This window comes from Sceloporus undulatus, chromosome 4 (assembly GCF_019175285.1).
Source record: "Sceloporus undulatus isolate JIND9_A2432 ecotype Alabama chromosome 4, SceUnd_v1.1, whole genome shotgun sequence".
NCBI lineage: Eukaryota > Metazoa > Chordata > Lepidosauria > Squamata > Phrynosomatidae > Sceloporus > Sceloporus undulatus.
Window position 1 is genome coordinate 4,658,281 of NC_056525.1, and position 26,776 is coordinate 4,685,056.

A 26,776-nucleotide genomic window follows, 5' to 3' on the forward strand; every position below is an offset into this window, starting at 1 on the left:
CCTGTGTTGGCTTCTCGTCATTATTCCATCCCACCTGCTATTCTGGGATGTTGTGAGAGATTTGGGTAATTGGTTTTTGAGTCCACTGGCCCTGACTGGGCTGGTATTTTGTTTCTCATGTTGGTCCTGCCTTTTGGAACTATAAAGATGTATTGCTGGAAAGCTACCTGGCATACTTGAGAGGCCTCAAGTGAAGGAGGGGATGCCATCACCTGAGATAGCCCACTTCATTGTCAAGCAGCCCTCATTGTCTGGTAGTTCTCCCAATATTTAGTTGGGAGTCCTGTACTTCTAACTACTTCCATGATGAACTCAGAGATGGTATCCCTACAGTCACCGAGCAGTCTCCTCTCTAATCACATTTAGCAGCCTAAAAAGTGATGTCCCAGATTGCTGCTTGTCCATGTTGCATCAGTGCATAATTCTAGTCTCCAGCTCAGATTTCAGACACTTTAAGTCAAGTGGTTGTTACGGTAGACATTTGGTTTACATTACTGCTGCTTCTTGTTAACTGGTGTCAAGGACAGGCAGGGTTTTTCCCCTGTTTGCCAGGGATTGGCACCATATTTGTGCCCATTGGCTACTATAATTAGTTTCTTTCTTGGAAATGTAGATTGTGGACTGGCTTTTTACACTGGTTTACACTGACCCTGACCTTTTTCTTTGCAGCTCTGTCCATCTGAGGGTCAAAACACACTGCAGAAAAAATCCAATTTGACACTGTTTTAACTGCCTGGCTCAATGTTCGAGAATCCTGGGAAGTGCAGTTTGTAGTGACACCAGAACACTCTGACAGAGAAGGCTAAATGTCTCTCAAAACTACAGTTCCCAGAATTCCCTAGCATTGAGCCAGGCTAGTTAAAGCAGTGTCAAACTGGATTGTTTCTGCAGTGCATTTTTGGCCCTAATTGAAGTTTTCACAAGGTTAGCGAATGTCCAGGTGGTCTATTCGGTTTATTTTGGGGGGCTGTATTTGGTTTTTCTTGGGCTCCAGGATGTCTTTGCTTGTCCCTCTGGTGTGTCCTGTTCCCCTGGTCCAGGGAATGTCGCTACATCCTACACAGTGCAGCGTTTTCAATCCTGCATTTCAAATAGGTGGTGACACTCAAGGAAGAGATAAATTATGTAGTTTGCTGGATCAGATCAAAGTCCTGTGAAGTCCAGCTTTGCAACAGCGGTCAGCAGTTGCTTGTGGGGAAAATCAAAATGTCATGGAGGCTGTGGTCCTCTCTTACATTGGATTTTTGGCAGCTCCACTTGAAAGGTATGTTGCCTCTGAATCTGGAGATTTCCCAGCAGAGAAGGGGGCCGAGCATCCTGTGAATGGGTAGCTCTGCCTGCAAAGGCTCCTATAGGCAGGAAAGACAAAAACAAAGGCCAGGGGCCTGACCCTGCCTCTGTGGGCGGAGCAACCCCCAGTAACCTCAGGCTTCTTCCTGCCTAGCTCCTGGTAGGACATACCTTGGATTTTTTTTTTGCAAACCAAGATTTCTTCAGCTTAGCTCCCCCAGACTTGCCTGGCTTGACTCTATCCTTCCTTCTCTCCACTCCTCTCTTTCAAAAAAAAAAGTACCTTTCCCCTCTTTTTCTTCTTCCTTCCTCCTTGTCCTTCCTCCCCCAACCATGGCGGGTGAGGAAGAGGCCAGAGCAGAGGGCGAGCTAGCTTCCACCCAGCCTGGGCCAGCCCCGGCTTTGCTGGATGCATGCCCAGATGCCTCCAACTCAGAAGCCAGCCAGGGGGTGGAAGCGTAGCCGCAACAGGCGGAGGGAGCCTCCTCACAGCCTGCTGCCGGGGCCAGGGCTTCCCAACCGACCCGGTCAGGGTTGGCTCAGGGAGACCCTGCACCGCCAGCGCGAGAGACCATCCAAGGGGAGGAGGTAAGCAACCCCACTCCTCTGGAGATGGGGCGCTGTCTCCGTTCCACCTGGGGCCCAAAAGCCCTAGGTTCCCTTAGGGCTTCTCAGAGGGAGGGGGATCCCAGGGGAGCACCGGGTTGGGGGTTCAGCCCCTTCATGCCTCCGTTTCCCCCTCCCCTTTCCTGGGTTGGTCGGTGCCCTTCTTCCAGGCCCCCTCCATGTCTGCAGGCCCCCCTGTCTGGCATCCGCGACTGGGATGGCCTTTACCCTGCTTAGTGGGGGTTCCCCTGGGCCGTGGTCCCCAGCCAGGCGTGGCTTCCCCCAGGGGGAACCTACCATCCCTCCACGAGTCAAGGCAGTAGGTCCCGTGAACACGTGACCGCCAATGGGGACAGCCATCTTGGCCGCATGGGCCGAGATGGTGGGGGCCATCTTGGCCATGTGGCAAGTCATGGCGGTGGCCATCTTGGCCACGTGGGCTGGGATGGCGGTGGCCATCTTGAGGCTGACCCAGAAATGGGGTCACGGGACCAGGCAATGTCCGGTGGGGGCCGCCATTTTAGAGCCACCGACCGGGATGGCAGCAGCCATCTTGGTGACCCCATAGACCCCCGGTCTTCCCGCTCCCAGGATAGGGGATCAGCTTCCTGCTCCTCCACCAGCACCCCTCCCCAGGAGTCGCCACTGGAGTCGGACTCGGGAAGGGACCATCATGAGGACTCCTCGGGGTCACTCGCATCCCCAGACACAGCGCCGACCCTCCTCTAGATCTAGAGAGGGAGATGACTCCACATCCCATCCTGACTCAGAGTCTGACTCAGAACAGTCATACTGCCCTCCAACTAAGAGAACCAGGTATGCCAGGGAGTCAGCCAAACGCCAACGATCCTCATCCCGGTCCTCGGAGGATGAGGGTCCCCCAGCCAGTTTGGATTCCGAAGCTTCAGAGTCTGAAGAGGGTGAGCTTTCCCAGGACGAGGGGGGAGGTATCCAAGGATACTCCCATGTCCTCCCGCCTCCTCAGATCAGAGGACTACCCCCTCCTGATAAAAAAGACCAGCAAAACTCTTGGCATCTCACTGCCCTCTAATAATACTCCTACCCTGGACTCTGACCTTCCCAGGGTTGGCGAGGAGCTCTTCCCAGTCACAGCCCCTTCAGTCCAAGAGCTCCCATGTCCCTACAACATCATGCAGATCATTAGGGACGAATGGAGCAAACCAGCGGCATCTAGGCCCAACCACAGTGTCACTCGTAAACACTATTCTCCAATAAGGGGTCATGGATAGTCTCAAAGTTCCCCTAGTGGACGTTCCGGTGTCGGCCTTGGTATCGTCCGCCGTGTTCACCAGGGATGGCGAGGACACCCTCAGAAACCCAGAGGACAGGAGGGCGGAGGGAGCGCTCAAAAAAACCCACGGAGCTATTTCCATAGCCATCAGGGCGGCGACCACTGTCTCTTTGGTGATGCGTGCCTCCCTCCAGTGGTCCAGGGAGCTTCTTGAGCTACTGCCCCATGGTGATACCAAGGTCAGACAAACCATAAACAAAATTAGCAAGGCCTTGGCCCTAGGGGCCGACGGCACCCTGGACACAGTCCAACAGTGTGCCAGGGCACAAGCTGAAGCTGTGGCAGTCAGACACCAGTTCTGGCTCAAAAACTGGTAGGTAGACTAGATCTAAGCAGAACCTGGCTTTCACTCCCTTTTTGGGCACCAAGCTCTTTGGAGAGTCCCTCGACCCGGTGTTAGTGGAGGGCAAGGATAAGAAAAAAGCCTTGCCCTCGGCAAAAAAGAGAGAAGATAAAAGGCAGTTTAGGAAAAGCTCTTTCAATCTTCCCGTCCCTTCTTTCCCTCCAGCTCCTTTCAAGCCAGGGAGTCTAGATCCAACAAGTCTCGCTGGGGTGACTCCAAGTTCAGTAAACGAAACCGATCCTCCTTCTCCCCTAAGAATGGAGGAGGCTCCAAGCCATCCCAGAAAAATCAGCAATCATGACGGGGTCCCTCCAGTAGGAGGCCGACTCCAGGGATTTGCACCAGCTTGGGAGAGATCGATGACAGACAGATGGGTTCTTGATCCTGTTCGACAGGGATACAAGTTAGAATTTCACCACGTCCCTCGAGACCTGTTCATTCCTTCTCCCAAATCAAGCGATCCCGATCAACACCGCCTCCTACTGGAAGCCATCGACCATCTGGTCGCTATCCAAGCCATCGAGCCGGTCCCAGACGACCAAAAGGGACTAGGATGCTATTCCGCCTTCTTCCTTGTACCAAAGAAAAACGGGTCCTGGAGGGCCATCCTGAACCTGAGGCCAGTCAACCAATTCGTCCGCAAGAGGAAGTTCAGAATGGAGACCCTCAAGTCCATCATGGACAGCCTTCAACCCGACAACTTTCTCTCTTCGGTAGACCTTCAGGATGCTTATTTACATATTTTGATTCATCCTTCTTCACGTCATTTTCTCCACTTCAAGTATGGCAGCCACCATTTTCAGTACAGGGCTCTCCCCTTTGGGCTCTCTTCGGCTCCCAGGGTGTTCACCAAGGTCATGGTGGCCCTGGTCACTCATTGGAGGACTCAATGACTCCACGTTCATCCCTATCTGAACGACCTCCTGATCAGGTCCCCCTCAAAACAACAAGCCATGCACGACACCAACAGGGTCCTCAGATCATTGGAGGACCACGGCTTCCTGATTAACCGGGAGAAAAGCTCCATTCAACCCAGACAACAGATCCTCCACCTGGGATCCCAGATAGATACACGATCTGGGATGGTCTGCCTCCCTCCAGAGCGGATCATGACCAGGGCAGTACTAAAGTTGCCTCGAGCCAGCCTGCAACTACTTGCCCACCTGCAGGGCCTTATGATTGCAGCTATCGAATGCTTGCCCTGGGCGAGATTCCATGCCAGACCCCTCTAGTGGTTTCTCCTTCCGCACCAGCGGCCCATTGCTCTGAAGGGACATCTCAAGATACAGATGCCTGACAAGATGCGGCAGTCCTTGAGATGGTGGACCTCCCAGGCAGTCTTGAAGGGCCGCCCCATCTGGGGGACAGAGAAGATCCAGATCACCACAGATGCCAGCCTTCAAGGTTGGGGGGGCATTCTGCGGCCCTCACCTGGCTCAGGGATGATGGAATCCGGAGGAACAGTCACACAGCATCAACTGGTTGGAACTTCGAGCGATCCGCCTAGCTCTCCAGTCCTTCGGCCACCTGATTCTTCACAAGGCGGTCCTCGTACGAACAGACAACATTACCGCCAAGGCACATGTCAACCGCCAGGGCGGGACAAGATCACGATCCCTGATGAAGGAGGCTCAGTCACTTCTGACGTGGGCAGAGCACAACCTGCTGTCCTTGGAGGCCAAACATCTCCAGAGACAACTGAATTCCAAGGCCGATTGGCTAAGTCGGATTGACATCTTCACCCGGAGGTGTTCCAGACAATAGTAAAGGTCTTCGGCCCCCCGGTCATAGATCTGTTCGCCTCTCCCATCAATGCCAAAACTCCCAGATTCTTCTCGAGATTCAAGACTCAAGGGGCAGAAAACTTTGACGCCCTAAACTGCCACTGGCCAGAGGGCCTTTTGTACACCTTCCCCCTAGTTCTGCTGTTGACAAAACTGTTGTCCAAGGTTCGGAGGACCGGAGCGGAAGTCATTCTGATAGCCCCGGCTTGGCCCAGGCGACCCTGGTTCTCGGAGCTCCTCAACCTATCCACCCAGAAGCTCCCTCTCCCAGCCAGGGCAAACCTGCTGTCCCAGGGGCAAGTTCATTATCCAGACCCGACCTGGCTTCAGCTTCACGCCTGGAAATTGAGAGGGACGTGCTGACCGGCTACGGCTATTCCCCCGAGGTGATCGAGTCCATTTTGGCATCAAGGCGCCTGTCTACCATCAGAATTTACGAATATACCTTCAAAGCGTTCAAGAGATGGTGAAAACGAAAAAAGAAAAACTTCATTCAGGTCACAGTCTCCACACTCCTACAGTTCCTCCAGAATGGTTTCGATCAAGGCCTCCGACCTAACACAGTTAAGAGACAGGTGGCGGCGATTACCTCAATACTGCCGCATGACCAAGCCGCTCGGACATCCCAACACCCTAACATCAGAAGATTACTAAAGGGGGTCTCCAACAGGACGCCTCCGACAAGGCATCGCTTCCCCTCATGGGACCTACACAAGGTCCTGAAAGCTCTGATTACACATCCCTTCGAACCACTGAGGGAGGCATCCCTAAAATGCCTCACCTTCAAAACTCTCATACTTACAGCCGTTACGTCGGCCCGCCGAGTGTCTGAGATCGGGGCTCTGTCAGTGAGGAAAGAGCTCTGCATCATCAGACCGGACTCCATCCTACTGCGACCGGATCTGACCTTTATTCCCAAAGTGAACTCGGTGTTCCACTCATCCCAGGACTTTGTACTGCCTTCCTTCTGCCCGCGAGCAACTAGAGAATTAGAGAAGATCTGGCACACCCTGGACGTGCGCAGAGCCATAAAAATCTACCTCAAGTGAACAGCAGCTTTCAGGAAGTCGGAAGCCCTCTTCTTTTCTTTCCAGCCAAGATCCAAGGGCAAGAAGGTCTCGCTATCGACACTCTCTAGGTGGATCATGGAGTGTTTCATCACCTGTTACAAAACTCTAGACCTAACCCCTCCAAAGGGCATCACGGCCCACTCCACCATAAGCGCGGCCACCTCGGCGGCATTTTCTACTAATGCCCCCCTTACTGAAATCTGCAGGGCGGCCACATGGAAGTTGCCTTCCACGTTTGTCAGGCACTACAAGCTGGACATTTTTCAGTCAGCAGAGGCAGCCTTTGGCTGTAGGGTCCTCCAGTAGATAGTTCCCGACTCGTCCCAGGCGCCAGCAGGCCCACCCTAAATTGGGTCAGCGCTTTTGTAAATCCCATTCACAGGATGCTCAGCCCCCTTCTCTGCTGGGAAATGGAACGTTAGTACTTACCTGAGATACGTCCCTTTCCAGCAGAGAAGGTCCGAGCATCCTCCCCACCCTTTTACCTGCAGGCGCCAAATCTGGAGCTCCACGGTTCAGCCAAGTCTGGTCATCCATCAAGACAAGAGGGGCCTAGACAGTTCACAGGGCTGATCATTGACTGAGGTTACTGGGGTTGCTCTGCTCACAGAGGCAGGGTCAGGCCCCTTGCCTTTGTTTTTGCCTTTCCTGCCTACAGGAGCCTTTGCAGGCGGAGCTACCCATTCACAGGATGCTCAGATCTTCTCTGCTGGAAAGGGACGTATCTCAGGTAAGTACTAACGTTCCATTTCATGATACTCACTCTAGCTAATAATAATTTTTGCTTAATTACTGCTGGTTTCTTAAGCTTCTAATCAGTGAAGAATCATGAAAAATATTAAAAACCAACAGCCTAGCTTCTTGCAACATGAAATTTCTCCACTCTTTGGCTCCACAGAACCATTTTAGATCCAGTAGAGTTCTTTTTAAAAACAAACAAACAGGAATTGACTTTGTGGGCAAGTCCTGTTAAAAATGGGCTCTCCTGGGCCAAACACATCAAAGGCCCCCATGTCCTGTAGGGCACATTTTGGGGCAAAACGTGTGGCATTTTGTAGAGAAGAGTGTGTATGGCCCCTCAATTTCCCCTGTGATTCTCAGCCTCCCAACAATTGCCCACGTGATGGCAGTATATTCAGTTGATTCACTGGTGCTACTCTGAGACTAACAAAGGCCCATGTGCAGTAGTTATGCTCGAGAAGTCCACATACACAACTATGAACTGAATGCGTCTGTTGCACAACCCTCCAAAAGAACGCAACCACATGTAAATATGAGAACTTGGCATGTTTTTAACAGCGAGAGAATTCAGTTACTGTCTCATCAGCTGTCTGGCTTTTTGGTGCCTACTTCTTCCTCATGTTCCTGATGTCTGAAAGTTTGGGGCTTTTGAAAGGAAAACAGGCTGATTAGGTCTGCAAGTGGCTGTGAAAGTAACTTATATTTGTGGTTTTGAAGTACAAAATCCAGTCTCCTTCACAGCAAAATGCACAGAACAAGTGGATCTGCCCTTGCAGTCAGTTCTGCTCCCTTCTTGGGAGTGTTGGTGACAGATTGGCTTTCCCTTGGGGTCATGTAATTGCATTACGTTAAATCCATTACACTTGTCACCTTCCAGCCTGCCTTGTCACATTAAGGGTCAGTGTTCTGTCTCTTCAGCGCCCGGCACCTGCTAAGTACAGAGTATATCTTCCATTTGAAATGGCTTTGGTGGGAGTTAGAATGGGTACCTATAAAGGTCTGTTCCAGGTGTGAGGGTGATACTGTCATCTATATCACTGCTATTTAAGGCATGGTAATGGCCTGACACATACATCCTTGGTGAGTTTCCCAGATGGAGGGGGGAAAGCAGCTGTAGCCAGTGGGCACAAATAAGGCACTGGTCCTAGCATAATGGAGAACATCAAGCCAATTTCCATTCTGCCAATAGCACATATCCTGAAACAGACTGGTGTAGATGTTGTTGGACTGCAACTCCCAGCACCCATAGTCACCACAATTAGTGAGAGGGGAATGTTCTGACCTACACTCCAACGATCTTGGGAAGGCTGCAAGATTTCCATCTATGTCTAGTTGTGGAGGAGTGTTTTTCCTGTCCGGCTTCTTTTGGTGAGGCTTTCAGAACTCCATGTTCCTGTGTTCGTCTCTGGAAGTACATTATGGTGATCTCAGCCTTTTTTTTTTCTTTTGAAGTTTGCAAATAACTTTGGCACCTGACAAAATCCCAGCAGCAAGCAGCCGTGGAGGACGTGCATGTGTTTTTGCGTGCTTTACACTTCCCTTTGGCACCTTACCTTGCAGGAACAAGATAAATCTTGAAAAATTGCAAATGGATTTCATAATGAGATTTCCACCCTCCTCTCCCCATGCCAGCAATGCACAGTCTTGTTTGGCAAACTACAGCATACAAGACATGTAGCTAAGACCATCCTATTTTTCTGTTTGGAAATTTCCTGTTTCCATGTTCTGTGTTGCACTATGAGGAGGATTATAGGGGGCAGGGATTGGGTCACCAAGGAGTGTGACATGATTTTCCTCTGTTTAATCACTTCCTTTGCTGTTTGTACCTTAAATCATGCAGAACAGCAGTTGGTGTGGAAGAGACAACTTGAAACATCCCAGGTGGCTGCTTTGACTTTGTGTTCATCGTGAGCTAGAAACCTCCGATGGCTGCCCTTAGAGAGTGCATCAGCAGCAGTCTTTCATGGTGTGGTATGTAGGTCAGGTAGTGATGCAACTGCCCTAGGGGATATCCAGATGACACAATTACAGCAGTTTGAAACTGCTTTAGCAAACATTTCTATTTTGGGGAATAATTGGATTGGTGGTTTGGTAAGACTTGGTAGGTTTCTGCTAGAGAGCTCTAATAACGCACTCTTGTGAGCTACAGTTCCCAAAGTATCCTGATACAGGGGTACCCCGGGTTACGAATTTAATTCGTTCCGCCGCCGCTTTCGTAACCCGAAAGGCTTTCGCAAGCCGAAAACCCATAGGCGCTAATGGGGAAAAGCCGCGATTTGGTGCGAAAAAGCGCCGAAAAGCACCAAAATTTCTTTCGTAACCCGAAATAACCTTCGTAACCCGGAACAGTTTTTTTCAATTGATTTTTTTCGTAACCCGGAAATTTCGTAAGGCGGCGCATTCGTATCCCGGGGTACCACTGTATAACCAGGTCTTCTCAGGGTATCTTGGGAACTGCAGTTCAGCAGCACGCACTAGAGCTTTCCAGCACAGAGTTCTAAGGGCCTCACCAAGCTACAAACCCCTGAATTCAGCCATGAGAAGTAATGTGGCATCAGACAGCTATAATTATGTAGTCTGGACACACCCTTGGAATGCCTTACCCTCCCCTCCACCTGACTGTCAGAGCTGGCTCCTTTGCAAATTGATTCATTTTCTGTCATGGAGTTTTGTCAAATTCTTTAGCCTTTGTAGATGCACCTGTTCTCTTAAATTGTATTCCTGCAATGTGGAATTCAGCAGATGGTCAATGTGGGTGGATTCTGTGCCTTCTCCCGCTTGCAAAACAACGACGACACACATCTCCTCTGGGAAGATGAAACACTCAATGGTCACCAGAAGATGTTACTGCTTTGGCTATGCAAGTATGTGTATATCATAGATGTCATATTCACTAAAACATGTTTTTTGGGATATGTTCAGGGACATTCTGTGAGTATTTAAAAAACGTGTTTCCAAGTGAAGTCAAAGGCTTTCATGGCCGGCATCCATGGTTTTTTGTGGGTTTTTTGGGCTATGGGGCCATGTTCTAGAAGAGTTTATTCCTGACATTTTGCCGGCATTTGTGGTTGGCATCTTCTGGGTCCAGAATAGACCAACAACAAAAATCTCACAATTTTCTCCCAGGATCCAATTTATTGTGGAGGAATGGTTCTGTACAAAAAAGTATACTACACATTAAGTTGTGATGGCATTTGGCCAATGAGACATCTCTTTTACTGGATCCTTTCCCATAAAGTCATAGAGCCCTAGAGTTGGAAGAGGCCTCATGGGCCATAGAGTCCAACCCCTTGTTCAGTGCAGGATCTCCAGCTAGAACATCCCCAGCAGGTAATAACAACAACAACAACAACAACAACAACAACAATAATAACAATAATGATTTATTTATAGCCCGCCCAATCACGAAGAATCCAGGCGGGTTACAACAATAAAATACATCAATTACAATACAGTTAAAAATCAAACCCTAGACCTACCGCCCCCCCCCATACCCACAACTAAAACAGAATTAAACAATAATAGTATAAAAAACATTAAAAACATTAAAAGCATTTAAAAAAAAAAAGGCAGAAACATAGGCAGGGAAGAATAGACAAATGAGGGGACAATATCTCTATATCTGGGGAGGGTAACTAAGTTGGAAAGGCCTGCCGGAAGAGATCCATCCTGAGTGCTTTCTTAAAAGCTGTCAGAGTGGAAATGTGACGGATCTCCTCCGGCCGGTCATTCCATAGTTTAGGAGCAGTAGTAGAGAAGGCCCTCTGGGAAACTGATGTTAGCCTGGATTTTTTTGGCTGTAATAGATTTCTTCCAGAGGACCTTAGTGTGCGGGACAGACAATAGGGAAGAAGGCGTTCCCTCAAGTACTCTGGGCCCAAGCCATGTAGGGCTTTAAAGGTGATCACCAACACCTTGTACTTTGCCCAGAAACTAATAGGCAGCCAGTGCAGGGACTTCAAGACCGGTGTTATATGGTCATTCCTAGAAGTCCCCGTGATCAATAGCTGTCCTGATGGTGTCCACAGAAGGAGATCTCAGAGAAGACCTCTCTAGGCCATTGGTTCCATTGCCAGACTGATCTCATTGTCAACAAGATCTTTCTCATGTTCCATCAAATTCTACCCTCTAGTTTCTTGGGTGACCAAACTGACCTGCTCCTACCCTCTGTGAGAGCAGAAAGCAAGCCTATCCCCTCCTCATTGCAGCCCTTTAGATATTTAAAGAGTGCAGTCATGTCATGTCTTTCCTCATATGAGTTGTTTTGTTCTCCATACCTTTACTTGTTGCCTTTCTCTGAAGCTGCTCCAATTTGTCTTTATCTTCCTTAATATGAGCTGCCTAAAACTGAATGCAGCACTCCACATGAGGCCTGACTACTGCAGAAAATAGTGGGACTATTACTTGGATGGAAACCATGCTTCTATTAATGCAGGCCAAAATAGCATTCACCTTCTTTGCTATTGCATCACACTGCTGGCTCATGTTCAATTTATGACCAACAACAATCCCAAGCTCCTTTTCACATTTAGCTAGGTATCCTCATCCTATACATGTGCATTTGGTTTTGTGGCCTAAATATAGAATTTTGTTTTTGTCTCTATTCAATTGAATGACCTTTTATTAATTCATTCCCAATGTTCTAGTTTAGCTAGGTCCTTTTGAATTATTCTCTTCTAACATGTCAGCCAACCCTCCCAGTTTTGTAATTTGTAAACCCTCTTCCCTGTGATTTACGTCATTGATAAAAATATTGAAGAGTGATAGGTGTCACACTCTCTAACCTTCAAAAAGATGTTAATAGCAAACCTGCTCTGAAGAAACTTACCAAGAAAACCCCATGATAGGTTTGCCTTAGGGTCATCATAAACTGGAAATGACTTGAAGGCACACAACAACAACAACGGTGCTAGGACAGAACCCTGAGGCACTCCTCTCAAGACCTCCTTCCATCAGCGATTGATGACAACTCTGAGCATGGTTTTCCAACCATTTATGGATCCATCCGACTGTGTTCCCATCCATTCCACATTTCAGTTGATTTCAGTTGGACATTAGGAGGAACTTCTTGACCGTAAGAGCAGTTCAGCCATAGAGCCAATTGCCTGGAGAGGTGGTGGGGTCTTCTTTTCTGGTCCTCTCCAAAAAGAGGCTTCTTGAGAGAATTCAGTCTTGATCTGCTCTCGTTCACATCCGTTTGTCTTTTTGGCATGGCATCTGCAGAACTCTCCGCCAGCACCACTTTTCATATGAGATGGTTGTCTTCCCGCCAGCTTTTGCCACTATCCAGTTTTCACAAGCATACATAGAAATCAGAACTATGTGGATGTTTCTAACTTTGATATCTAATGACATGCCTTTACACTTGAGGATCTTATCTAATTGACTCAGGAGAGCAGGGTTCGAGTCCCTGCTTGGCCATGAAAACCCACTGGATGATTTCCTCAGGCAAGTCATAGTCTCTCAGCCTTAGAGGATGGCAATGGCAAACCCCCTCTGCAGAAACATGCCAAGAAAACCCTGTGATAGGGTTGCCATCAGTTGGCAATGACTTGAAGGCACACGTCACACACACACACACACACACACACACACACACACACACACACACTCTCCTTATCTAATCCCAAGTGCTGATATGATGCACCTGTAGATAGAAAAACGTGTGTTTGGTGTGTTGAGACACATGTCTGAAAGCATGTACAAACATCTTCCCCTTTGCTGGCTTTGAACTTCTGGGGCTTCTTATGGCACTATGGATAACAAGAGTTCATTTGAGGATTTCAGTCTCTTGTCCCAGCCAAGGGCTTAAACTAAGCCTAAGAGCCCCATTACAAGCAGCAATCTGAATTTTTAATGGTTCTAGTCTGGTAGAAAACCTTACATTCTTGAGTGGGAGCGAAAAGCTTGAAGGGCGTGCATTGCATGGAGCGACTTGGGCATTTCCGCTCTTGGTTCATTATTGCCCGGCAAGACATGCTAAACAGTGTTAGGAGATTAGTCTGGCTTCATTGGGTAATCGTCGGCTAATCTAATTAATTGGGTGGAAGCTAGAAATGAGCTGAGCAAGTTCAGTGGCAGCCTTGCTTGTCTCAGGGCCTGCAAAATGTCTGCAATATGCCCTGTATAGCTTTGGTACTGCTCCATCCTATGGAATCCTGGGATCTGTAGTTCAAGGCACTAAAGGTGCCTTACCTTTGATCTGTTGGGTGTTTTGGATTCTCTCTTCCAGAATCCCTTGCCATTAGCCACACTCCCTGAGGGATTCTGCGAACTGATGCCCCAGACCTCTGAAGGATTGAAGGTTGAGTATCAATTACTCAAAATTCTTGGTAGACATGCACTAAAGCTCCCCAGTAGAAGAGTTCCAAGAGCCTGAACTGCACTGCAAATCCCAGGATGCTGTAGGATGGAGCCATGGCCGATTAAGTGGCATGAAACTGATATAAAGAGATGTCCCACTTTTCTATTCAGGCTCCACATGCACACATACACACACACACACGCTAGATAGATACATAGATATGAGAAAATGCTGTGTGTGAGAGGGGTGTGTGTGTGTTTTCCTAACCTGGGTTTAGGATTGGCAAAAGTTATCTCAAAGGAGAAAAAATAAAAAAGGAAAAAAATAGATTTATAAATGAATAAAAAACTATGCATTGCCAGGAGCTGAATCCACACATGATTTGTATCCAATAGGAAGATATTCTTTTTTACAATGCTAACAGCTGGAGAGATGGTTAGGAAGGATTAAGGATGATGATAATCCAGAGCAAGAGAGCCCTCTGGTGGAGCCCTTGCAGGACTGAGAAATCAGAAAAGGGTTGGCACTGTTTTAAGACAGAATGATAGTGCTTGCATCCCACTTTAACTGCCACGGCTGTCCTCTAGGGAACCCTGGGATCGGTCGTTTTGCAATGCACATAAAACTCCCTGGAAGAGAATCCCTATCTTTCCTATCTCATGGCATCTCAGGTGATGCAAATGGATATGGCGAAATGTAATTCCTATTCAAAGGGTTCTCCTGTCAGAAAGCTGTGTGCATGGTTTCATACTGACCCAATTTCTTTTGATTTTTCAAAAAGAGGTTTGCAGGACTGTCCCTGAGAGTTTTCTGGAGCAGATGCTTCTGGGTTGTTCTACAACTCCCATCATCCTCAGTCCATTATTGTGGGTTGTGGAAGTTGTGGTCCAGAACAGCTGGATATCTGTAGTTCTCATAGACTCTCCTAGTTATGTTTTATATGCTTTTGCTTTGTTTTAAATTAGTGTGCTTTCTCATTGTATAGCTGATTCAATTATTTTAAAAAATCTTTTTATTATAATAATGGTGGTTTAGTTGTATTTTGTTAGAATCTGCATTTGGAGTCAAATAATGTGACTGGGCTATGTATGGCGTTTAAACCCACTGAGTGACTTTGGGCGGGTTACACTCTCTCAGCTCAGAAAACCCATGACAGCCTTGTTGTTGTTGTTGTGTGCCTTCAAGTCATTTCTGATTTATGACAACCCATATCCATGGGTTTTTCTTGACATGTTTCTTCAGAGAGGGGTATGGCATTGCCATCCTCTGAGGTTGAGAGAGTGTGACTTGCCCAGGGTCACTCAGGGGGTTTCCATGGCTGAGTGGGGATTCAAACCCTGGTCTCCAGGGTCCTAGTCCAGCATTCAAACCACTATACCACACTGTCTGCATAAGTAAATATAACAATATCAATAACAACAATAATTATAAAATTCCAGAGGACCAGGCCTTGTCTCATTTTTTAAGAGAGGAAAACCGAGGACAGGGCATGTCGGCGTTTAGGATTTGCCCTCTCTCTGCTTCTGACAGCCTCAGGTGAGTCAGTTTTACTAGACCCCCCTCTTTAAATTGGGCATAATAATATTGTTGCAAGAAGCAACCAGGGAGATAATTATTAATGGGATGTAATGACTACCCAGGGAGATGTCATCCTGAGCCACAACGTAAAGCGTAGGAGAGCACTGCAGATAAAAGGAGACGTCGCCGGAAGTGGTTGTGATGCCATTAAGTTACACAAGGGCTGTGGCATTTACGTTGACCTCTTATCTCCAGGAACGGCTCGTCTCCCAGGGAGCCTGGCAAGCAATTCTGTTTGGGATTTAGCAATTCTGTTTAGCAATTCTATTTTATTTTCGCCCCTCTTGTATGATTTTTAACACCTTTGCCTGATGAAGAAGCCAGTGGAGCTTCGAAAACTTGCAACATGGATTTTGTGCATTTTGATTGGTCTGATAAAAGTGTCAGTGTTTTATGGATTTCAGATGTTATTGTACTTTGCTATATGGCCAACACAGCCATTCCTAAATATGTCTGTTTGGGGTAGTTTGATTAAAATGTCCCAGTTTCTCTCTGCTCTTCTCCCTTTATCAAAGTCTTACTTCACTTGCTGTAAACTGCATTCAAAGTGCAAAGTAGTTGGCATCATCATCATCAATTATTATTATCTACATTAACTGAGCAGCAGGAAGAGGAGGTGGTATCCTGCCCTTCCCAGTAGGCTCAGGCAAAAGCAAACTGCATCTTTTCCTGATTTATTGGAGGATATGAATTTGCCACACGACCGACATCAGAGCAATCGCTGTTTGTTTAACACACTGCAGAATAAGCAGTTTTAGCACAGCTGTCTGCAAAAAAGGGAGCATATTATGGAATTTTTTTGCAGAATAATCTGGGGTTTTGCAGAAGTGTAGAAAGGTTGGGTTAGAAAGCTTGCTTCTCTGGTGAATGAAGGTGACTGGCACCTGGGAAAGCTCCCTGGCTCATTGGGAATTCCCTTGCCTAGGTCAAACCACGCTAACCACTGCACAGCACTCTCCCTCTAATTGAATCCTTTTGAATGCTAACACACCCACGAAAAAGGGAAGCAGGTTTGTGTTAGTTGTTGCTTCTTTGCTCTGTTTCTGTTTTAGGGCAAATCTGCACTGCAGAAATAATGCAGTTTAACTGCCATGGCTCTATCCTACCGAATCCTGGAATTAGTAGTTTTATGAGGCCCCAGCACTCTTTGGCAGAGAAGGCTAAAGGCCTTGCAAAATTACAAACCCCAGGACTCCATAGGATGGAGCTACAGCACTTAAAGTGGTGTCAAACTGCACTATTTCTACAGTGTAGATGCACCCTAGGAGGCATGAGGGAGGTGTTTTTTTATTCTTGTTTTAAATCAACTCCCCTGTGCACCTATTACATGTCATAAGGTGCATCTAGACTGTAGAAATTGTGCAGTTTGACACCACTTTAAGTGCTGTAGTGCCATCCCATATAATCCTGGGATTAGCCTTCTCTGCCAAAGAGTGCTGGGGCCTCATAAAACTACAAATTCACAGGACCCTTGACCACATTCTGATGATGCTTGGCCACACATGTCCTGGTTTTCCATATGAGAAATGTTGGAAGGCATGCTTTCTATATGGGAAGGAAGGAAGAAGCAGCCCAGAAGAAGCCTTTCCTTCAATTGCCAGTCCTTTCCTGTTTCCCTGGGCCACTTCCACAGGTCTTCCTTCATTTCATTATCTGGACAGTCCTTGGATTGCCCAGAGGACAAATCTTGGAGCGTAAATGCAAACTGTTGTGGGTTTTAAAAAAAATAAAAATAAGGGATCTAATGGGGCTTCCCTTTTGAAGACAGATTTTAAAATATTAAATAAAAGGAGGGCATGAGAAGCTGTCTTATGTTGCCATTGCTTTAAGCCAGTGGTTCTCAGTTTTTTCCCTTGTGGCCCCCTTTAGATCTATATGCTGGCGTTGTTCCCCACCCAATGTATAAAAATATTTTGTTTGTTTAGTGTGCGCATTATCCTTCGCACATTCACATTTTAACATTTCCTAAGGAAATAACGTCATTCCAAATAGGGCCGTTTTTATTGGAGAATAGTGCTCTATATGATCCCAGCTGCTCACATTCTCTTTGCTAAGAAATGGAGGGACAAGAGAACACCGCTATTAGAGGAAAGGCTGATTAAACTTATGGAGAAGCTAGAACCTGGGAGACTTAACTGTTTGATAAATCATGTAAGTCTCTCAAAACAGCAGGAGAAGATTGGCTTCCAATACTGGAAAGATCTCATATTGTAGACTACTATTGTTATTAAACACAGAGTTATAAGACTATCTGTGCGAGTTTAATAATTTATAAAGACTCAGAGTATTTTGTTTATATATAATTGCTTTGATCTTTTGCTGTTTTTACAGCTATTGGATTGGAGTCTAAGAATGAGAAGCAGAACATACCGGTACATGGATATTTGCCTAAATAGATAAGAAAATAATGGAGTGATGTAAAAACGATGAAGGTGGTTTAAAGAACTGAATGATAAACAAGAAGGAAGTAGAGTTACTTTTCTTGCTTTTGTGTAATCTTGAAAAGGTAGTTACAGGAATGATATAGGCTGACAAATTAACACATTATTGTAGGAGGCAAGGTGCTATAAAAGTTACTGATTCAAGATATGAAGAAAATGAAAGTATTGTTTTTATTGTTAAAAGGATATGGAAAACATGGGTTAAATTACTGTAAAGATTACTGTTTGAAGGAAAAATGAAAAAAACAAAAACAAAACCCAAAGCAAAGTAGAACAATTTCATTTAAACAAACTCCTTTTCTAACTCAACACATGTGTAAATTCAGTATGTAGAGAGATCTTGTAGCACCATTGAGACTAACTTAAAGAAAGAAGTTGGCAGCATGAGCTTTTGTAGACTTCAGTCTACTTCCACAGATGCATTTACATGTGTAAAATGTAGACACAGAATCCTAGAGTTGGAAGAGACCCAAGGGCCATCCAGTCCAACCCCAAACTGCCATGCAGGAACTCTCAATCAAAGCATCCCTGACAGATAGCCATCCAGCCTCTGTTTGAAGACTCCCAAAGAAGGAGACTCCACCATAATCTCCAAGGAAGGAGTGCATTCCACTGTCAAACAGCCCTTACTGTCAGGAAGTTCCTCCTAATGTTGAGCTGGAATCTCTTTTCCTGGAGCTTGCATCCATTGTTCCGGGTTCTATTTTCTGGAGCAGCAGAAAACAAGCTTGTTCTCTCCTCAGTATGACATCCCTCCAAGTATTTAAACTGGGCTATCATATCCCCTCTTAACCTTCTCTTCCCCAGGCTAAACATCCCCAGCTCCCTAAGTCCTTTCTCATAGGGCTTCATGGTTTCCAGGCCCTTCACCATTTTAGTCGCCCTTCTTTGGACACAGGGCTCCAGTTTCTCAATGTCCTTTTTGAATTGTGGGGCCTGACCAAAGCAGAATAGAGTTCAGTTTCTTTGGGGATGTGGCTATTTTGGACTATATCTTCCAGAATCTCCTAGGCAACCTGGGGATTCTGGGAGGTGTAGTCCAAAAACGCACACTAGCAAGCTTTGTTTCCTCTCATTTGCTGAAGCGAGTCATGCACAAACAGGTGTCACCTCACCTGAGCCGCCTCCACCTGCTGACGTCAGCCAGGTATTCTCTCTCTCTCTCTCTCTTCTGGCTGGTTCACCTGGAGTTTTGCTCGGTTCTGATGGTATCTGTCCCTGCCTTCCTCTCCTTCCTGTTATAAAGTCGAAAGAGGACAAAAGTCAAGAGCAGAATTCTTTCTCCGAAACTGTCGGACAGGTAAGGAAGGGCCTCTCTGTCGAGGTGGGTTTGGGCACAGGGTCCTGGCCTCTGTTTGGCTGAAATCTAAGCTTTCTTCCTCTCCTAACCTGTACTGTCAAGTCCAGGAAATGTTTGAAAACACTTTGGAAATCTGTTTTATTTTTCAAATTGAATGCCTTCCCATCTTTCATTGAAGTCTAGATGGAGATATAAATAGAATTTTATAGAATTTTGTTCCTTTTGGGAAAAGAAGGGATTTAGCAAAACCACCAACTGCACACATGTGTCTTTTTAGGGAACGATAGATGTGGTGTTTTGACATACAGTATCTGGGAGTGACAGCCTGGATTAATCCTCTGCCATCCCACTTTTTTCAGCTGCTTTTGAAGTATCCCAGTTTCTCTTTCCTCCTCCCACTTTCCTCTTTGGTCCTTTGCTACAAACTCAGATCCTCAAAACCGAGATGCATGTCTCTCTCCATGTGCCATTCTTTTCCCGAGGCAGGAGACGGTTGCAAAAGCGGGCCTTACGTTGTGCTGGAAAAATCTGTTTGGGAAAAGGCATGCTTTTATAACTGTCTCCCTCTGGAAGGAGAACAGAAGTGAAACAACAGCAAGTGAAGAGCAAGGAGAGAGGTGCTTCTTTCTTGCTGCATCTCGCCTTTCTTTTGTCATGCAATAAGGCTCTTAATTCAAAGTGCAAAAGTAGTATACACTCCGTTAATTCAGTAGAAGGGAAAAGAGAGAAGGGGGCAGAATCCTGCCCTTCCTCATTAATAATTTTTACAGTCATTTCATTGCGCTCTGATGTTGCTCGGCCAGATGTGTCCTGGTTTCCATCTGTGAAATGTTGGAGGGTATGGCTTTAGAGGCCAAACTATGTTTATCCACAGAAATGTTTCTATACTGCAGAGTTATATCAGTTTATTACTACTTTTGCTGCTATAGTACCATGCTATGGAATCCTGGGATCTGTAGTTTGTTTACGAATTTTGAATTCTCCGTTAAGAGCACCCAAGTGCTGTAATTTAGGGGAAGGAACCAGAGCTCCCTAGAACTGTGTCTCCCAACCTTTGGTCCTCTTCTTCAACTCCCAGGATTACAAACCATTGTGTCTACTGCCTCTGGCTTCTTGGAGCTGAAGTCAAAAACACTGTGATCAAAGGCTGAGATCCATCATTCTAGTCCACCAAACTACAGTTCCCAAGATACTCTGAGAAGAGGGATTGAGGATTAAAAGAGGGGATCTTGAGATCTGTAGTTTAGGGGAGGCTCCTGCAGTTTCCCTAGTAGAGTTAAAAGTACCTCTGTTTGTTCTTGTGCGCCTTCAGTTCGTTTCCAATTTATGACAACTCTAAGATCACAGGGTTTTCTGGGGCTGAGAGTGTGTGACTCACCTGAGGTCAGCCAGTGCATTTCCATGGCCAAATGGGGAATCAGATCCTGATCTTGAGAGTCATAGTTTCTTACTTCAGAGTCGCTTACGTCACCAAACTATAAATCCCAGGATTCCCAAGGAAGGAGACATGGCAGGTAATGTGGTACCAAACTGCCATAATTGTGTAACACAGATACATTCCGTGTTTTATTTGACATTCTTGATGTTGCTGGCTGTTAAATGGCTGCGCAACCAAAATAACTACACAACCAATAGTTACAACTTTGCTCCATGCTTTTAATATTTTCATGAATATTATCTAATCAAGGGATCCCCCCCCCAAGACTATTTTAGTGACTAGAAAATAGTGCATTTTACCAAGAAAATCATTAAACACCCAATACACCATAAAATCATTTTGTACTCCCAAAGTTCGACTGCCAAAGTCCATTTTTCCTGGGGCACACATGGAAACCGGAAAGCACAACTGTATTGTCATGGAAGAAAGGCCTGTATTTCCTTGTGACTCATACTTTTAGGTTAAGCAATGCCTGGTATCTGTTGCAGCTGTGGATGGTGATGATGCTAATAACCCATGATCCCATTGCAATAAGGAGCCAGGTGGCATTAATTCCTGGCTGTGAGATCATGGGAAAAACCTTGGGAGATTTCATACTATAATTTCTAAGGTTTTTTTTAAAGGTAGCAACTTTGAATCAATCAGTCTTTTAGAGTAATATACTGAACTTCTCATCAGTCTAAAAGAGTAGCTATTGTTATTGTTATTTATTTCTCACCTGTTTCCCAGAGAAGAAAATCAAGGTGGCAAACTGATTTAAGTGTGTCATATTTAAAACAACAACATTATTACAATACTATGGCAACCCTAAGGTGACCCTAATCATGGAGTTTTCTTGAGAAGTTTCATTGGAGGGGATTTGTCATTGCCGTCCTCTGAGGCTGAGAGAGTGTCACTTGCCCAAGGTCACTCAGTGGGTTTACATGGCCTAGCTGGGATTCGAACTCCTGACAAACGGGGGTCCAAATCCAAATAAACATGTGTGGCTTTTATTTGCCAAGTGCTTAGTTGACTTAGCAACCGCTTTAGGATCTGAGACCTTGGTTTCTCCCCTCTTTGTCCATTTGTTTATTTGTTGAGTATTTTTAGCTACTCAAAAACCACAAGAGGACAGTCAGATCGGAGCTTTAAATGACAGAGCAACAAGGAAGCAAGGCAAATATTTTGTGCAGCAGTATGAACACACAAAGCACTTCAAAGTCCATAGAAGGCTAACATTATTTACTGTTAGCTTTAATGCATAGGAAGGGCCTAGGACTACATTTGCATTGCAGAAATAACTCAGTTTGACATCACTTTTAACTGTCATGGCTCCGCATCATGGAATTCCCAGAATTCCATAGCGCAAGGAGCCGTGGCAGTTATAGTGGTGTCAAATTGGATTATTTCTGCTGTGCAGATCCAGCTAGGGTTGCCATAAGTGAGGACCTCCAAACCAGGACAAATGTAGGACAAATGTAGGATAACATTTTCAAATGTAGGACACATTTTTATAAAAATGGAGGACACGCAAAAAATTGAGGTTTTTTTTTTTTACAAATGTTAATATAAATGCATGGAGGACATTTTGGCATTATTCTTAGACAGATGGCAGAAATGTACTTGCCCTCGGGTTCAACTTTACTTCTCAGAAGTGTGTACTTGGGCAAGGGACTGTGGTTTTTCTTCACTGCGCATGAGTTTGTAAAAATCACAGCAAGTTACATTGGCCGTGCCTCAGAGGCTTGTTGATATCATCATCATCATCATCATCATCATCATCATCATCATCATCATCATCATCATCATCATCATCACTATAATTGGCCAAGAAAGGCAGACTTGTTAGCATTCAAAGCACCATAAATACACAAAAAATGCACTTGCATATATTTAATAATAAAAAATAAAGAAAAAATAAATAAAAAACATGGCAGAGGTGTATATATTTGATAATAAAAATTAATGTAATAAAATAAAAAACAAGCAATAATAAAAATTAATAAAATAAAAAATAAAAAGCAATAATAAAAATTTTAAAAATTAAATGAAATAAGTATTTTATATTTTTAAATATAATTTAAAAACCCCAAAATACCAAGGCAGACCTAATGGCCACTGACTCAGCTTTCCTCCTCCTCCTCTGGCCCAATTCTGCCCTGGCCTTCAGGCACCCTTCTTCCGGCTCCTTCCTCCCCCTCCTCCTCCTTATGATGGCTGGCGCGGGAGGAAGGGAAGCAGGGCAGGCGTGCGCGCACGGAGGGAACTGGGGCAGGCACGCATGCACGCACGCGCGCGGAGGGAAGCGGGGCAGGCGCGTGTGCTGCCACTGGCCCCTGCTGAGGCCTGGGCGGCGCGCAAGCCCTTACAGTGGGGGCGCGGTGGCAGCGGCGCTTCTGCCACCCAGGAAGAGGAGGAAGGCGGAGGCAGAGGAGGAGGTGGGTTAGCGCCGCAGTAGCCGCGTTAGCGGCAGCGGGAATGGCCGGAGCGGGTCCCCAAACCGGGAACAAGGCACGGGTGGGGGCCCAAACCGGACCGGGACCGGGAGGGGCCTCCCGAAACCGTGATTGGCACGGGGGCCACCAGGTTATGGCAACCCTAGATCCAGCCTAGGATGACCTCTGAGGGAAACAAGGGTACAACATCTAAAAACAAGGTTAGCTTTGGAATGTCTTTTCACACGCTAGTAAAGATATATATGATGGACTGTATAACCCATATGACTGATTGACTGAAGGCTCATGTTCACCAACTCTCCCAGTTTGGCTCAGATGACCCCACTGAATCCGCTTTCTCAACTGCCTTTAAAATGTCCTGGTTTCTCTCTCTCCTCCTCCCATTTCCCCTTTTTGTCCTTGACTTTCTTCACCTGCACAAAGTGCAAAATTAAACCAATTGCACTAAATTAACTCAATTAGCTCAATGCTATGCATTCCAGGGATTTATAGTTTCCTGTGGCAACAGAGTTCTCTGACACACAAAACTACAAATTCCAGAATTCCACAGCATTGAGCCATGGTAGTTAAAGCAGTGTCAAACTGCATTGTTTCTGCAGTGCAGATGCATCCCTAGTCTCTGGAGCAGCAGGAAATAAACTGGCTCCATCTTCTATGCGCCATCTCTTCAGTTCTTTAAAGAATTTTCTCTCATGTCACCGCTCCATTTTTTCTTTTACAAGTTAAAAAATGCCCAGCTCTCTAAGCCATTTCTCACAGAGTTTGGTTTCCGGATGTTTTACCATCTTAGCTGGCCTCCTTTGAAAACATTCCAGGATGCCAGCATCCTTCTTGAACCTTCAGAAACAGTCTGTTCCACTCTTGAAAGAGGTCTTACCATCCAGAAGTTCTTTGCAATGTTTAGGTGGAATCTCATTCCTTGTCATCTGATTATATCCTCTTTGTTTGAACAGGTAGATCTTGGTGGAAGCAGCAACAATGGCTACCCTGTATCCATCACTCGAGGACATGAAGGTGGACCAGGTCCTCAAGGTGAGAGTCCTCTTCTCTTTACCCTTTGTCCCTTACGTGTATGGCATGTGGACCTCTGCAAGCCACCATGGCTGATGTGTGGGACCTAAGGATGAGAAGAAAAAAGGAAGGGAGGCAGACACTGCCTGGACTGCAGGACCAGCTATCCTCATAGATAGAACATAGAAACTATCTCAGGTGGCAGATTCTGGGGGATGGCACCAGCCCTCCACGTATCTCTCTGGAGTCTCCTGGCTGTACCCCTTTCTTGGAGGACTCAACTGTGCATCATAAAGTACTGGGTTAAAGGCATAAGAGATTTTAATGGTTTCTCTGAGAATCCTCACCATCTTGTCTGTAATGGTTTGGTGGTGGAGTGGCAGCAGCAGGCCATGCTGGTTGGGGAAATCTCAGAGATGTAGCCAAAAAAGGGTAATATTCCCAAACACTGGAGGGGGGTTTCTCATCTCTAGAGTTCATAAGAAGAAGCAGTGTTAGATTGCAGAGCCAGGGAACAGCAGGTGAAGGCACTTAGGGGTGTAATGGTTCATAGGGTTGTGTGTCCCCCAGCTGTACCATACGACTGGCAGCAGCTAGACACAGAGGTTGCTAGCAGGACATTGTAAGGAGCTGCAAAGAGCTGGAATAAAAGGACATTAGTTCTTTATTTAATTCCACATTTTAAAAAAGAAAATTGATTAAAAAAAATTGAAAAAATTCTTTAAAAAAAAGAAGAGGCAAGGCTCTTTGTGTATGTGGAAAGTGGCCTGCTTAAAAGGTTGAGCCCTGGAGACATGGGTGCTGCTGCTCACCGATGGCTGTCAATGGGGCAGTGCATTTGGCTTAGTCAGAACTTTATGTCTCAAGGCACCTTGGGACTCATATTGAGAGAAAGATGGGATATAAATGAAATAATAAGTAATTAAAAAAACATCTCAGGGGCTGTGCAGACCACCCCTAAGGGGCAGCCTCCAGCCACCCCTTTTATAGCCAGATCGGGGTCATGGCAACCGCAGGCTGTGGCCCTGATCTGGCCTTTTCAGGGTGCAAAAATGAGCCGCAAAAAGCGGCTCCTTTTGTGCTCTGCAAAGGGCACAATAGCCATAGTGCCATGCCTTTACAACACTCCTTCGATGCTGCGTTGTGTGAATTCAGCACCAGAGTAGCACCGTGATGCCGCGCACTATGTGGTACGGCACGCAGCGTCACGCCAACCTGGGGTCAGAGCCAAGGCATGCGTCATATGGACCCTATGCCCCAACTCTGCCCCCAACTCGGTCTTTCCCACCGGTGTGCACAGACCCTAAGTCTCTGAACACTAATCTCCCAAACTGGTACAGCCTGTTGGATAGTTCTTTTCAGTTTTTCAATTTATCTGAGTAGTTACATCCACCGTATATCATAGGATGTTGGCAGCATAGAATAAAGTTAGTTTAACCAGTTTAGAACCAGTTTGAAAACATTTTAACAGTTTTAAACAGACTAAAAAGGATATTAAACAACTTGACATATTGCAACAAAGCAGTTAATAAATGATTGGGAATGCTGGGAATTGAACTTGGGAATGTCTCCATGCCAAGTAGGTGGTCCTCCCACTTAGCTATGATCCTTTTCTTTTAAAGTTCAGACTAGAACCCAGGGTTGATCCATCATTTCAAGTGATGTAGAATCCACAAACCATCAAATGAAGCCCCAGGAAGAGAACCCAGAGCTGTTCCCATTCCATCCCTGGGAAGAATTGCCCCTAATTTTCTAGTCTTTTTATTTCTTTTGGTAACTGCAGGCCCAAAGTGTTGCAGCCCCGAAGGTGACTCCTCCAGCTCCGGTCCCTGCTGTGGTCATGCCATCAGCCCCTGAGAAAAAGGAACCACCCAAGGCAGCTGGTAAGGCTGTTCAGAGAAGAAAAGTAGTCCTGTGCCAAATTGTAAAGTTGCAGCATTTGGGTTATTCTAGTGGTCAGACAGTAACTATTTTTTGGATGACAAATCTCCCTCCCCAGCTAGCATAGACAGTTGTGAATTATGGGAGTTGTCATTCAAAAATAACCCAAACATCATGAAGGGTTGTCATACTGAGGATGGAGCAAGCTTGTTTACTGCTTCTCCAGGGAATATAGGACCTGAAGCAGTGGATTCAAATGACAGGAAAAGAGATTCCACCTCAACATCAAGAAAAACTTCCTGATGGCAAGAGCAGTTTGACAGTGGAACACACTCTCGCTGAGTGTGGCACAGTCTCCTTCTGTGGAGGTTTTTAAGTAGAGGCTGGGTGTTCATCTGTCACAGGGAGTGCTTTGATGGTGTCTTCCTGCATGGTAGAAGGAGGCTGGACTGTATGCCCCTTGGAGTCTCTTCCAACTCTATGATCATTGGACACATATTGACTAGGATGGGTGGAACAGGCCATAACTCAGAAGCAGCCATTTTGTGGGCCTGTCAAATGATTATGGAGATTATCACATTCAGACTGGGCAAGGTTGGGCTTGATCTCCCGTCCTTATCCCATCTATGGGGGGGGGGGGGAATGGCACAAAAGCCTTTCATATCGTACGCACTGATCCTTTCATTATCCTGTCATAGAAGTGACATAGCATTAATGTGAACTCCCATTAATGCAAAATGCTGGGGCAATCCCACTTCAATGATGGGACAATGACAGGATTAGCATGATGTCATTTTAAAAGCTTTTGTGCGATCGCTGTCACTTGCACTTTCCAGATGGGACAATGTCTGGATAAGCTCGACTTCATATGAAGGTCCTTCCCGTGATCACATGGGAAGGACAGAACAGGGATGTCCCATCCCCCGTGTGATAATCTCCTATGAGGTGGTTTGTGAGTGGGGTGGTGAAAAAGAGTCTGTGCTTCTGGGGAAACACAATAGCTGTGGTTCCAGTGGAGATAGACAGGTACTGTGGAAGGGATTGCAAGCAGATGGGCAAAACATCTGAATGAAACTGCTATAGACAGGGTCCCAGGAGCACAGTCACAAAAAGTGACATTGCTTGCAACATCGAGGGCATCATTAGGGAGGTGCAAGGAGTGCAGACTGCACTGGGTGACACCTCAGAGAGGGATATCACCTGTGTGCTGGTGGGAAGGGGCTGCCTTCTGGGTCTGACAAA

The 26,776-nt window shown here is 46.2% G+C and overlaps 2 protein-coding genes across 5 annotated transcripts in view; both read left to right on the forward strand.

Annotated features, from left to right (window-relative positions):
- Positions 1 to 1,518: 1,518 nt before the first annotated feature.
- Positions 1,519 to 6,671, forward strand: LOC121929246. Its single transcript, XM_042464607.1, has 2 exons — positions 1,519 to 1,878; positions 3,717 to 6,671. The coding sequence occupies exons 1-2, from the start codon at positions 1,704 to 1,706 to the stop codon at positions 4,442 to 4,444; spliced, it is 903 nt and encodes a 300-aa protein (XP_042320541.1). The 5' UTR covers positions 1,519 to 1,703; the 3' UTR covers positions 4,445 to 6,671.
- A 1,134-nt stretch (positions 6,672 to 7,805) lies between these two features.
- The window catches only part of SDCBP2 (syndecan binding protein 2), a 37,674-nt gene continuing 18,703 nt past the window's right edge, over positions 7,806 to 26,776 (forward strand). The window contains exons 1-5 of one of the 4 annotated variants that reach the window (XM_042466285.1): positions 7,806 to 9,117; positions 9,889 to 10,010; positions 18,716 to 18,769; positions 23,596 to 23,674; positions 25,437 to 25,536. In XM_042466285.1, coding sequence (XP_042322219.1) covers positions 23,621 to 23,674; positions 25,437 to 25,536 — 154 coding nt within the window. In that variant the 5' untranslated portion in view covers positions 7,806 to 9,117; positions 9,889 to 10,010; positions 18,716 to 18,769; positions 23,596 to 23,620. Of the gene's footprint in view, positions 9,118 to 9,675; positions 10,011 to 18,576; positions 18,770 to 22,605; positions 22,843 to 23,595; positions 23,675 to 25,436; positions 25,537 to 26,776 lie in introns of those variants that run through there. The other 3 variants (XM_042466287.1, XM_042466283.1, XM_042466286.1) reach the window with 3 other exon arrangements.